Source organism: Cervus elaphus, chromosome 29 (assembly GCF_910594005.1).
Source record: "Cervus elaphus chromosome 29, mCerEla1.1, whole genome shotgun sequence".
In the NCBI taxonomy this organism is placed as follows: Eukaryota; Metazoa; Chordata; class Mammalia; order Artiodactyla; family Cervidae; genus Cervus; species Cervus elaphus.
Genome location: NC_057843.1, coordinates 17,303,630 through 17,316,772, shown reverse-complemented (window position 1 = coordinate 17,316,772; position 13,143 = coordinate 17,303,630). Strand labels below are relative to the sequence as shown.

At 38.2% G+C, this 13,143-nt stretch overlaps 1 protein-coding gene and 1 pseudogene across 3 annotated transcripts in view; both read right to left on the bottom strand.

Moving 5' to 3' along the window:
* Positions 1 to 306: 306 nt before the first annotated feature.
* Positions 307 to 881, bottom strand: LOC122686148 (annotated as a pseudogene).
* Positions 882 to 8,624: 7,743 nt separating this feature from the next.
* PLAA (phospholipase A2 activating protein) overlaps positions 8,625 to 13,143 on the bottom strand; it is a 37,491-nt gene continuing 32,972 nt past the window's right edge. For all 3 annotated transcript variants that reach the window (XM_043891022.1, XM_043891021.1, XM_043891023.1), the window contains 2 exons: positions 10,975 to 11,139; positions 8,625 to 9,366 (listed from right to left, as the gene is read on the bottom strand). In XM_043891022.1, the coding sequence (XP_043746957.1) occupies positions 8,801 to 9,366; positions 10,975 to 11,139 (731 nt within the window). In that variant the 3' untranslated portion in view covers positions 8,625 to 8,800. The remainder of the gene's footprint in view (positions 9,367 to 10,974; positions 11,140 to 13,143) is intronic.

Here is a 13,143-nt window from a genome sequence, read left to right as displayed (position 1 = left end):
GTGGCTACTCCAAATTGAGATTTTTCTCCATACTGATATCCAGTTTTGCCAATTTATTAAATATAGTTTTCTTGTTTTATTACTACGGACTTGTCAAATAAAGGTTTACTTGATCTTTTTCAGCATCTTCACCTGTAAAAGTAAGATTACTAGCAGTACTTTCCCCATGGGAATAGTGATACTCTTAGGAATGAGCATAAGGTAATTGCTTGATGAATGCTGTTCAGTTTACTTAAATTTGTCTGTTCTTTGCAATGCTGCTCAACTGGTTGATTTTATTTTATTTTTTTTTTTACTTTTATTTGCATTTATTTTCTGTGGCATTTATTCCCGGGCCGTAAGGTTTTGTTTCTTCAGTTTCCTCTGGGATATCTTTTTCTTCTGTGCAACCTCCTCTTCTGGTTTAGGAACAATCTGTTCTTTTTCAGTAAGGATCATCTCAATGTGGCAGGGAGAGCTCATGTAGGGGTTGATCCGACCGTGAGCTCTGTCTAAGTCCTGCACCGCATCTTGGGGGCTTTGTTCACTTGGATGTGCTCAATGACCAGAGAATCTACATCTAAGCCCTTAAGCTCAGCATTAGTCTCTGCATTTTTGAGCATGTGTAGTAAAAATTCAGCACTCTTTTTGGGCCACCGACCCTGCGTCCAGCCCCACTGTTTGGCCTGTGCACACCTACCAACTCCACCATTGTAAGGATGGAATGGCACACATTGCTTCTTTAAAGTGACATCCTTCAGATACTTGGTGGCTTTTCGACTATGCATACCCTTTATGGCCTGGGCAGTTTCATGAGTATTCTTAAAGTGAACACGAAGATTTCAACCTCTTGATTTGCATGATTTTGTGGGGTTTTCTGGGTCGAGTGAATAGCGCACCATTTTTAGGGGTCAGCTCAGGCCGCTTACCGGGAAAGGAAAACTGGTTGATTTTAAATTCAGTTGCAAACCAATGAGTAAACACTGCTATATTACATGCCTTAAATGTAGAATGATATTATCTCTATCGGAGCATATCTAATGAAAATATCATTGCCATGTGATTATTACTGATTATAATGTGTCCAGCAAACCCAAGGGCAAGTTTTAAGTCCCAGAACTTCATCTTAGGCCTAGGATCAATATCAGCCTGCCAACTTTAGAGAAGGATGCCAGTCAACTTTCTCCTCTAAAACTTCCATCACCTGCTTTCTTCTGAAGGCTAGTTTCCTCTGTGACCGGCACCAGAGTGGTTCACTTATTGCCCTCAAAGTCAAGATCATGCCTTTCTTAGTATCCCTGGAAAGCAAGCATCCTAAACTTAAACACTAAACAAGTAAAATCTGATAACCATTTTGTTTTTCTGAGTGGAAAAATAAAATAGTTAAGAATAGGAATACTTTAAAAAAAATAGAATATTCCCCCATTGTTGTTGAGATGGTAACTAGAATGGTAATTGTACCATTTTTATTCTTCTAACCTGCCTTAGTTAAGGGAAGCAGACATCATTAAGGAAACTCAGTTATGATGCTATCAAGTTAAAAAAAAATCACACAAGCAAAAAGCAAGTACTCATCACCTCTCAATATTCTTGCCACAATAGTGTAATTTCAATCTAACCAAGCCTTTGGATTTAGCTTTCTGTCTAAGGAAACAAGTGTAGCAAGCAAATGTGAAGAGGGCCACCAGAGATCGCTTTCCCTGGTATTCACAGCTTTGTGTAATCCACTCTTCTTGAGTAACTTACTTCCAACTAGTAGAGTATCTCGGTATTGAGAGGATGTCATGTCTGTGCTTAAATTATAAAGATTCTTGTTGGTCCTGCTAGTACTCTGTCTCTCACCAACCAGTTGAGCCGCATTGCAAAGAACAGACATGAACGACTGGCCATGTCAGGGGGGTCCACAAGGCAAAAACCTGATGGCAGCCTCTGGCTAACAGCCAGCTAGGAATTGAGGTCCTTAATTATAAAGAACTGAACACTGTGCAAGTGAGCTTAAAACATACATCATTCCTCAATCCAGCCTTCAGATGAGACCCCAGCCTTGGTGGGCTCCTTGATTGAAGCCTCATGTGAAATAAAGCAGCAGAGGAGCTAGCCAAGTTGTGGCAGGATTCTTCACTCACAGAAAATTTGAGAAAACAAATGTGTGTTATTTTAAGCCACTAAATACTGGAGTAATTTATTAATGAGGAATAGAGGATTATAAGATTATTATCATTTCTTTTTTACAAATTGGGACTTCCCTGGTGGTCCAGTAGCTAAGCTTCTGAGTTCCCAGTGCAGGGGTCCCGGGTAGGATCTCACAAGCCACAACTAAGACTCAGTGCAGTCAAATAAATAATTTTTTAAAAAATAACATTTTTTACAAATAAAACAGGAGTACATCACATTCTGGATTGGCCAACACACTTTAAAGTTAATTATATTAAAAAAGAAGGAAAAAAAAATGGAGGGCTTCCTGGGTGGTCCAGTGGTTAAGAGTTTGCCTGGCACCACAAGGGACACTGGCTAGATCCCTGGTCCTGGAAGATCCCACCTGCCCCGAGGCAACTAAGCCCATGAGCCGCAATTAATGAGCCCATGTGCTGCAACTGCTGAAATCCACACATCTAGGAGCCCATGCTCTGCAACAAGACAAGCCCTCACACTGCAACTGGAAAGTAGCCCCGGCTCGCTTGTGTCAGCAACAAAGACCCACCACAGACAATAAATAAATTAAAAAAAAAAATAAGAGATAAGCTGCTGTAGACTGAGACCAAAGAGCTATATAACCAAATAACTAAAAACAAGATAAAGCTTGATTATTTATTAATAGAGTAGAGCCTTTAGAACAAAAATTTAAAAGACATCCTTAGGACAATGAGGAAATTTGAATATGGACCAGATATTAGATATTATGAGATTATTAATTTTAAATATGTAGTAGTAATAAGAATATTCTTTGAAATGTTTTTATTCTTATAAGATGCATAATGAAGTATTCAGTTGATAAGGGTTATTTGTAACTTATTTTTTTAAATAATTTCAAAAGAAAGTATTATCAAGAGAAAAAGCATATATGGAAAACGAAACTGCAGAAACCAGTAGGCAAGTCCATGAGTGTTCACTCTATTAACTTTTATTTTCATTAAAAAATTGAAACACATGGAAAAATAAGTGTTCAAAACTGTATTTATAATGACAACTACACTATGTGTTATAGACTGAATCAGTTCGGTTCAGTTGCTCAGTCGTGCCCGACTCTTTGTGACCCCATGAATCGCAGCACGCCAGGCCTCCCTGTCCATCACCAACTCCCGGAGTCCACCCAAACCCATGTCCATCAAATTGATGATGCCATCCAACCATCTCATCCTGTCGTCCCCTTCTCCTCCTGCCCCCAATCCCTCCCAGCATTAGGGTCTTTTCCAATGAGTCAGCTCTTCTCATCAGGTGCCAAAGTATTGGAGTTTCAGCATCAGTCCTTCCAATGAACACCCAAGACTGATCTCCTTTAGGATGGACTGGTTGGATCTCCTTGCAGTTCAAGGGACTCCCAAGAGTCTTCTCCAACACCACAGTTCAAAAGCATCAATTCTTTGGCGCTCAGCTTTCTTCACACTCCAACTCTCACATCCATACATGACCACTAGCAAAACCATAGCCTTGACTAGAAGGACCTTTGTTGGCAAAGTAATTTCTCTGCTTTTTAATATGCTGTCTAGGTTGGTCATAACTTTGCTTCCAAGGAGTAAGCGTCTTTTAATTTCATTGCTGAAATCACCATCTGCAGTGATTTTGGAGCCCAGAAAAATAAAGTCAACCACTGTTTCCCCATCTATTTGCCATGAAGTGATGGGACCAGATGCCATGATCTTAGTTTTCTGAATGTTGAGTTTTAAGCCAACTTTTTCACTCTCCTCTTTCACTTTCCTCAAGAGGGTCTTTAGTTCTTCTTCACTTTCTGCCATAAGGGTGGTGTCATCTGCATATCTGAGGTTATGGATACATCTCCCGGCAATCTTGATTCCAGCTTGTGCTTCCTCCAGCCCAGCGTTTATCATGATGTTCTCTGCATACAAGTTAAATAAGTAGAGTGACAATATACAGCCTTAATGTACTCCTTTTCCTATTTGGAACAAGTCTGTTGGTCCATGTCCAGTTCTAACTGTTGCTTCCTGACCTGCATACAGGTTTCTCAAGAGGCAGGTCAGGTGGTCTGGTATTCCCATCTCTTTCAGAATTTTCCACAATTTATTGTGATCCACACAGTCAAAGGCTTTGGCATAGTCAATAAAGCAGAAGTAGATGTTTCTTGGGAACTCTCTTGCTTTTTCAATGATCCAGCAGATGTTGGCAATTTGATCTCTGATTCCTCTGCCTTTTCTAAAACCAGCTTGAACATCTGGAAGTTCACGGTTCACATATTGCTGAAGCCTGGCTTGGAGAATTTTGAGAATTACTTTACTAGTGTGTGAGATGAGTGCAATTGTGCAGTAGTTTGAGCATTCGCCATTGCCTTTCTTTGGTATTGGAATGAAAACTGACCTTTTTCAGTCCTGTGGCCACTGCTGAGTTTTCCATATTTGCTGGCATATTGAGTGCAGCACTTTCACAGCGTCATCTTTCAGGATTTGAAATAGCTCAACTGGAATTCCATCACCTCCACTAGCTTTGTTTGTAGTGATGCTTCCTAAGGCCCACTTGACTTCACATTCCAGGATGTCTGGCTCTAGGTGAGTGATCACACCATCGTGATTATCTGGGTTGTGAAGATCTTTTTCGTACAGTTCTTCTGTTTATTCATGCCACCTCTTCTTAATATCTTCTGCTTCTGTTAGGTCCATACCATTTCTGTCCTTTATTGAGCCCATCTTTGCATGAAATGTTCCCTTGGTATCTCTAATTTTCTTGAAGTGATCTCTAGTCCTTCCCATTCTATTGTTTTCCTCTATTTCTTTGCATTGATCAATGAGGAAGCCTTTCTTATCTCTCCTTGCTATTCTTTGGAACTCTGCATTCAAATGGGTATATCTTTCCTTTTCTCCTTTGCTTTTTGCCCGTCTTTTCACAGGTATTGTAAGGCCTCCTCAGACAGCCATTTTGCTTTTTTGCATTTCTTTTTCTTGGGGATGGTCTTGATTCCTGTCTCCTGTACAATGTCACGAACCTCCATCCATAGTTCATTAGGCACTCTATCAGATCTAGTCCCCTCGAAATATGTGAAACAATCCCCTATGTGATGGTATTTGGAGGTGGCGCTTTTGGGAGGTCATTTGATCTGGAGAGCGGAGGTTGCATGAATGAGGGGTCTCAGAGAGCTCCCTCCTCCTTCAGCCATGCAAGGACACAGGAAAAAGACAGCATGAGAGCCAGAAGATGGCTTGCCAAACACCAAGTATGCCAGCACCTTTATGTTGGACCACCCAGTCTCCAGAACTGTGAGAAGTCACCAAATCTATGGTATTTTTGTTGTAGCAGTCCAGACAGATACTTTATATCATTTTCTATAGAAGAATGCACTAGAAATTAGAATTATAAATTATTTTAAAAATGATTGAACAGTATTTCCTACTCTCAGGGGCAGCTGGTTAATTTCTATCTTAAAACCTCCAAGAAGAATGATTATGTCACAATCCTCTACACAGTTTATCATTTTTCACAAAATAATCATAACCGATAACTATTAAGGAAGTTACAACCCACTCTTTTCTTCAGAATTATCTTTGTGAAGAATGTTTAGCTATGCCTCTTCAATCATTTAAGATTACAAGATACATGAATTTTTTGTTGTTCTTGTATTGTTTATAAATTCAGCTAGTCATGAAGTCATAACAACATACCTGTTTATTTTTATTTTTTTGGCTGCACCATGCAGTATGTGGAATCTTAGTTCCCCTAGATCAAACCCAGTCCCCCTGCAGTGGAAGCATGGAGTCCTAACCACTGGACCAAATGTTAGGGGATTTCCTAACATATTCTTTTAAAAAAGGTAATGAGAGAATGCATTCATGAAATTAAAAGATGCTTACTCCTTGGAAGGAAAGTTATGACCAACCTAGATAGCATATAAATGCAGAGACATTACTTTGCCAACAAAGGTCCATCTGGTCAAGGCTTTGGTTTTTCCAGTGGTCATGTATGGATGTGAGAGTTGGACTGTGAAGAAAGCTGAGCGCCGAAAAATTGATGCTTTTGAACTGTGGTGTTGGAGAAGACTCTTGGGAGTCCCTTGGACTGCAAGGAGATCCAACCAGTCCATCCTAAAGGAGATCAGTCCTGGGTGTTCATTGGAAGGACTGATGCTGAAGCTGAAACTCCAATACTTTGGCCACCTCATGCGAAGAGTTGACTCATTGGAAAAGACCCTGATGTTGGGAGGGATTGGGGGCAGAAGGAGAAGGGGACGACAGAGGATGAGATGGCTGGATGGCATCACCGACTCGATGGACATGAGTTTGAGTAGACTCCGGGAGTTGGTGATGGTCAGGGAGGCCTGGTGTGCTGCGATTCATGGGGTCGCAAAGAGTCGGACACAACTGAGCGACTGAACTGAATGTGAGAATATCCTGCGTGCTACAACTAAGATCTAGTGCAGCTAAAAAAAAAAAAAAAAACACTAATGCTAGAGGGACTGTAATAGTTATGAACTAGAGGCAAAGATAACATATCTTTTGCAGGCAACTATTTCTAATGCAATATGGACATTAACCACAAGACTTTTATCACTGGAAGTGATTTGACAGCATTTATCAAAGTTTAAAAAATGTGCACTGATTTGACCCACCCACCACTGTATCCAAGTATACAATGTATCCTAAGGAATTTGTATGAACTTTGTATTGGCATAGCATTGCTTAACAGTTGGAAACTAGAAACAATGTCAGATAATAGGAAATGGGCACATGGATATAAAATAGTATTTATTAAGATGGAAATATGTGTACTAAATGTTAAGATAAAAAATCAGGTTATTGAACAATGTGTATCATACAATCCTTTTTAAAAAATAAAACATGTTTACATACCCATTGATGTGGCACAAGATGTTAAGTAAGAATGGTTTTCTCTGGGTAGTGGAATTATAGCCAATTTTTATTTAATGTGTGTTGGTCTTATTCAATGAATGTGTATTTTTCTGTTTAGAAAAAAATAATCATGGGAAAAAGTAATTTAGTAATCTATTCTTAACCAAGACTCTACATCCTACCATTATACAAAGGTGCCTAGTATTTCAAAATATTGCAGATAAACTGTACTTAAAATTGCATGCTAAACAAGATGTTAAAAACAAAGCACTGTATTGTAAACAAACCAGGCTGAACCAGGTTATACTATTAATGTAGTCATTTAACCTGGACTTAACCCCTTAAATCCCGATTAGGCTAAAAAAGCAAAGCATGGGTTACTAACGGAACCAGCAAACAATATTTAAAGTCTGGGTACACACCAGAAAATGGCAGTTTAATACTTAGCAAAATATATGTCCCTTCAATTTACATTTTACCCATTCTGTTTTGATATGCCAGAAGTTTTACCTTGAATTAATCCAGACAATTAAAATGGCTTCCTTCCTTGAGTAAAAATTGTTCTTCTTAGACTATAATTTGGCATTAAGTCAGGAAATTCATGGTTCTATATACCATAAATGTTGGCAATAATGCTCATTATTTTAGATTAGGAATAGTCAAACTTCTCTCAAGAAATTGATGTCCTCTTAAACAATAAATTAGTAATTAATGGATTGGTTCCTACTTGGTATCAGTTGCTAGGATGTTCATAGACAAACTTGTGATATGCTCCCCTTCCCAACTCGTTCTCTACGAAGTATAGAATGGTATGTATTTTTCCTTTTTTCCATCCTGATTCATCCCACCATCTTTACTTCTGAAAACAGAGGTAACAGCATCCTACATTTAAGGAGATTTGGGAATTAAATATCAAAGTGTTCAACACAGTACTGGGACCATGTTTAGGGGCTCAAAAATACTAATTCCCCATGACAGTCTCTGGACTTGCAAATGACAGTTTGATATACTCTTGCTTGCACAACTGCCTAATATTCAACACATTCCAAACTTCCTCTGATATACAGAAATGACCAAAAATAAACAATCAGATTATTTTTCAAACTGGAATAATGAAGTTATCCCAAATAGTGAAGGGGAAAAGAAACTGGATCATAAACTTGTAGTCAATTCGGGGCTTCATCTGACTGAACTGATACCTAACAAATTAGTAACTTGCTTTCACTTCATCTAAAAATAAGCCATTAAACAAACTTTCTATTTACAAAGGACTTAAATGAAGAAATTATTTTATATCTTCTCAACAAATGGGATAATTTATAACAAACATAATTTTAATTCTAAAGCATTTGTCCTAAAACAAGACTTTGAAATCAATCAGTGCTATTGAATCAAGCAATGAAAATGAATAGAGTGGAAATTAAATAAAAGACAACCACCAACAAATAACAATCTGGGGTATACAAGTATAACAGCAAAAGCAGATTGCATAAGTAAAAGCCCTTTTCTTCTAGGTGGCTCATGTAAGGGAATTCTGCCACTGTAGTTGTGTTGTTGGTGGTCATAGCTCATTCTTAATTTATCTCTAAAGCTCTTAAAAACCTGCCCACATTACACAGGAAAATTTCACAGTTCATCAGTGCAAAAATTTTATTTCTCCTTTGTTTCCCCTCTCCCCACTATCCCACTTTACAGGATCTGAAATTTTACTTAATCCACAGCATTTGTTTCATCATCTGTAATCAGTCATGTGAAATGTGAAAGAAAAAAAAACACTCATCAAATTACAATCTCAGTCCCCTACCCCACCGTTACAGTAAATTTAGGATAAGTCTACAGCATTCACTTACTTTAGCTGGTTCTGATACTGAGGCATACTTTTTTATTTGAGAATCAACACCTAAAGACTTGGCTAATTGTACAGCGTTGGAATCATCACTGATAAGTGTCCCAAGAGCCACAAGAAGTCTAAAAGTGGCTTCGAGGTCTTGTACAACTTCTAAGACTGTGCTAATTACTGACAAGCACTGAGCTTTCCCTTCAATGTTATGGTCTTTATGAAAACACACAGAATAGTTCAGGGTCAACGTAGCCAGAGCAATGTGAATGTTCTTATTGCTCCCTGATTTCAGTTCTATTGCATGGGACAACAGTGATTCCCTCTGGGACATCATGAGCTTTTGTCCTGCCTGGCCAACAAAACAATTGCAAAAAGTCCTCAGAGCAAGCAGCTGGTTTGCTGGCTTTCCTCTGGGGTTCAGAAGACTGATGAGATGGCTGCTGAACCGAGTCCCTTCTTTTTCACTGCAGAAGTTCTCATTAACACTGGGATGTTTAATTGACAGCCGAAGAATGTCAAGGGCAGGAAAGACAATATCTGTGAAAAAGAAAAATTTATTGTTAAAAAACTAAACATGTTAAAAATCATATGCCTGCTTTACAAATTGCATATATTTCTAAATTTTGTGTTAACTGATTTTTCATATTTCTAGAGGCTGTAATTATTGCTCTAAGATCACATCTGCTTTAAAACATGGTAACTCTCCTGGGTTATTAAGATAGCTTGACATACAGTGAGTATTCAATAAATACTTGTGGAAAAAAATAGTATTGGGAACTTGCTTTTAAAAAAATCCTAAAACAAGACCAAAGAGTTGAGGAGGGAAAATTCTTTATAAAAGAATTCTAGCTGACAAATGCTAATAGGATGCTTATATATGTTGGTGGAGAGATACAGTTAAGGGACTGGATAGACGCCAAGTGAATGAATGCTCTTTTCATACTGTTGAGAGCATACAGAGCATTGAAGAATTGATGCTTTAAAACCATGCTGTTGGAGAAGACTTTTGAGAGTCCCTTGGACTGTAAGGAGATCAAATCAGTCAATCCTAAAGGAAAGTGAAAGTCACTCAGTCGTGTCTGGCTCTTTGAGACCTCATGGACTATATAGTCCATGGAATTCTCCAGGCCAGAATACTGGAGTATTCTCCTCATTCCCTTCTTCAGGGGATCTTCCCAACCCACGGACGGAACCCAGGTCTCCCATATTGCAGACGGATTCTTTACCAGCTGAGCCACCACTGAAAGGTGCTGAGGCTGATTGAAGCTCCAAAACTTTGGCCAGCTGATGTGAAGAGCTGGCTCACTGGAGAAGACCCTGATGCTGGGAAAGACTGAAGGCGGGAGGAGAAGGGGACGACAGGATGAGATGGCTGGATGGCATCACTGACTCATGGGCATGAGTTTGAGCGGACTCTGGGAGCTGGTGAAGGACAGGGAAGCCTAGAGTGCTGCAGTCGATGGGGTTGCAGAGTCGGACACAACTGAGTGACTGAACAAGAATGAATGATCCAAACAATCTTATTATCACTGAAAGTGAGCAAAGCAGAAATTATGGGCCCTGGGATATAAAGGTAGTATGCAACATCATTTATAAAGGATATTCACCTGAAAAAAACTATTGAACCAGAATCTAATTATGTCTAACATTAAAAACAAGAGACAGATGGACACATTAAGTGATCGGTCAAATTCAAAATATGGGGCATTCTGCAAGAAAAATGATTTTTTTCCTCCAATAAATCAATCATATGAAAAAACAACAGGAAAGATGGTACTTTGGAATAAAAAAGAATTAAGTAAATTAAATAAGAGAAAAAATATTTGGAGCAAATGTTTGTAGCCTATGGTTAACAGGTCACAAAGAGTTTCATGTATGACTCGCAGGGGATTCACAAATGCTCTGGAAGAGTGTACAAAATGGTCCATGTATGGGGATCATCACACTACCTTCAGATTCTCATAGGTATATGACCAGAGAAGACTATGGACTAGAGCGGTACAGTGAATCCTGTTAAGTGTTTTTCAATGCAAATTTCAACTACCACCTTAACTTTTATTTAATCTAAAAACACCAGTAGTATGGATAGGAATAAAAAGATATACTCTCTGCTTCCTGGTTACATTTTTAAAAGTATTTTTGTACCTTCAGGCCAGTTAACAGCTTTCCATAAAATCTGAAGTTGCTGGGCTGTGGGTTTTTCTGAAGAATTATTACATATTAGAGACAGTATCTTTTCAAGAAGTACCAAGTCATCCTCAGTTAACTTCTTCTCTTCAGATGCAGTTCCATTAAGTTCCTTTAGTTTGCCTAGAACCAAATGCAAACCATCAGTATTCTCTAAATGTAATTAGCCACATACAATATATAAGTGTCAACGTTTTCAATAAGAACACGCTACCACACACCATGGGGAGGCCAAGATTTTTCACAGCAATTATCAAAGACCATAAAATAAGGCCTGTGAGTATTTTTAAGCTAAGTACAGTATAGAAAAAGAAAGGTTACTGTGATGATTTCTTTGTTATCCTCTAAGATCTTCTAAGCTTTTTGAGTAAGTTTTTAAGTATACTATATTTGTTATCATTTTAAATGCTTTTCAAAGCAGTATTAGATAGCACATGTAAGTCAATCCCTTACTTTCTTACTGAGAAAATTTATAACTTTTAGCCAACTAACATCAACTTCTATGACTACCAATGATATAGTCAAAAAGCTGCGTGCATGCTAAGTTGCTTCAGTTGTGTCTGACACTTTGCAACCCTATAGATAGCCTGCCAGACTTGTGTGTCCATGGGATTCTCAGGGAAGAATACTGTTGCCATGCCCTCCTCCAGGGGATGTTCCCAACCCAGGAATTGAACCTGTGTCTCCTGCATTGGCAGGTGGGTTCTTTACCACTGGCACCACCTGGGAAGCCCGGTCAAAAAGCTAAATGTGTATTTGTATTTAATTAACTAACTTAGTTCCATCTGTACATTTGACATCACATTATTTAAACACGTTTAATGGACATATTGCCTTTCCCGCCATATTCACACTTCATGAAACAACTTCTTTCAAACTCTTCACATGCAACTTCAATATCAGCATCCGTGTCATCATTAATGTTACTTTGAGTCATCCAACATTATTTCGTCAAAAATCTTTATCTCAAAGAATAAAGAAGTTAAAATTTCAAAATTTTTACCATTTGTAACTGGAAACTTGGATCTGTTTTATTATTCTTTGGCATTAAAAGCTGTTTAACAGAGTATTAAAACAAATCTTATTTAGGGAATGCAAATAGTAAGAGATCTTTTAGATCTCTATAAGAGTTTAAAAATGACAAGTTGCCTAAAATTGTGTATACATTTCTTTATTGTTAAAAAAAGCAATTAAGAAAAGACCTATGGATTTTTATAAAGATGTTATGAAAAATAATGACAAAAAATAAAGCAAAACAACACCCCCCTCCAAAACAGTAACACCACTGTCATATATTCAGATATGTACGTCATCTCAATAGACTTTCACCATAATCTTTGTGGCAAACATAGTAATACTCTTAGTCAAAAGCAAACAAAAAGAAAAACCCTAGTCATTTTGTTTGGAGGAAAATAAATTAGCAGAAAAAGTAATCAAAGCCAACTGAGCAGTTTCAGATTTACAGACAAGATCTTTGCTTTTTAAATGCTTTGCTTATTCGTTTTATTTTTTTTCTGAAAACCGTAAGAATTTAGGGGATAGGATTGATATTTTTCCCTTTTAATATTTTTTCAGTAAAGTCATCAAAAAGTATTTACTTAGATTTGTGTAAGGTTTCTTATAAAGTATTAATATCCATTATCAGGTTGTATATTTTTAGTTGACTCAGTTGTGTAATACCAAAATATAAATCTCTATCATGTAAGCAGCTGGTTCCCAGCATATGCTTAGGAGAGAAATAGCCTTGAGAGAGCATCTCAGAATCTGTGGATATGTGAGAAAAGTATTTAATTAAAACACACTTACTTAAATGTTGTATGAAAGTGAAAGTCACTCAGCCATGTCTGACTCTTTGCAACCCCAGGGACTATACAGTCCATTGAATTCTCCAGGTCAGAATACTGGAGTGGGAAGCCTTTCCCTTCTCCAGGGGATCTTCCCAACCCAGGGATCAAACCCAGGTCTCCCGCACTGCAGGTGGATTCTTTACCAGCTGAGCCACAAGGGAAGCCCAAGATTACTAGAGTGGGTAGCCTATCCCTTCCCCAACAGATCTTCCCAACCCAGGAATTGAATCGGGGTCTCCTGCATTGCAGGTGGATTCTTTACCAACTGAGCTATCAGGGT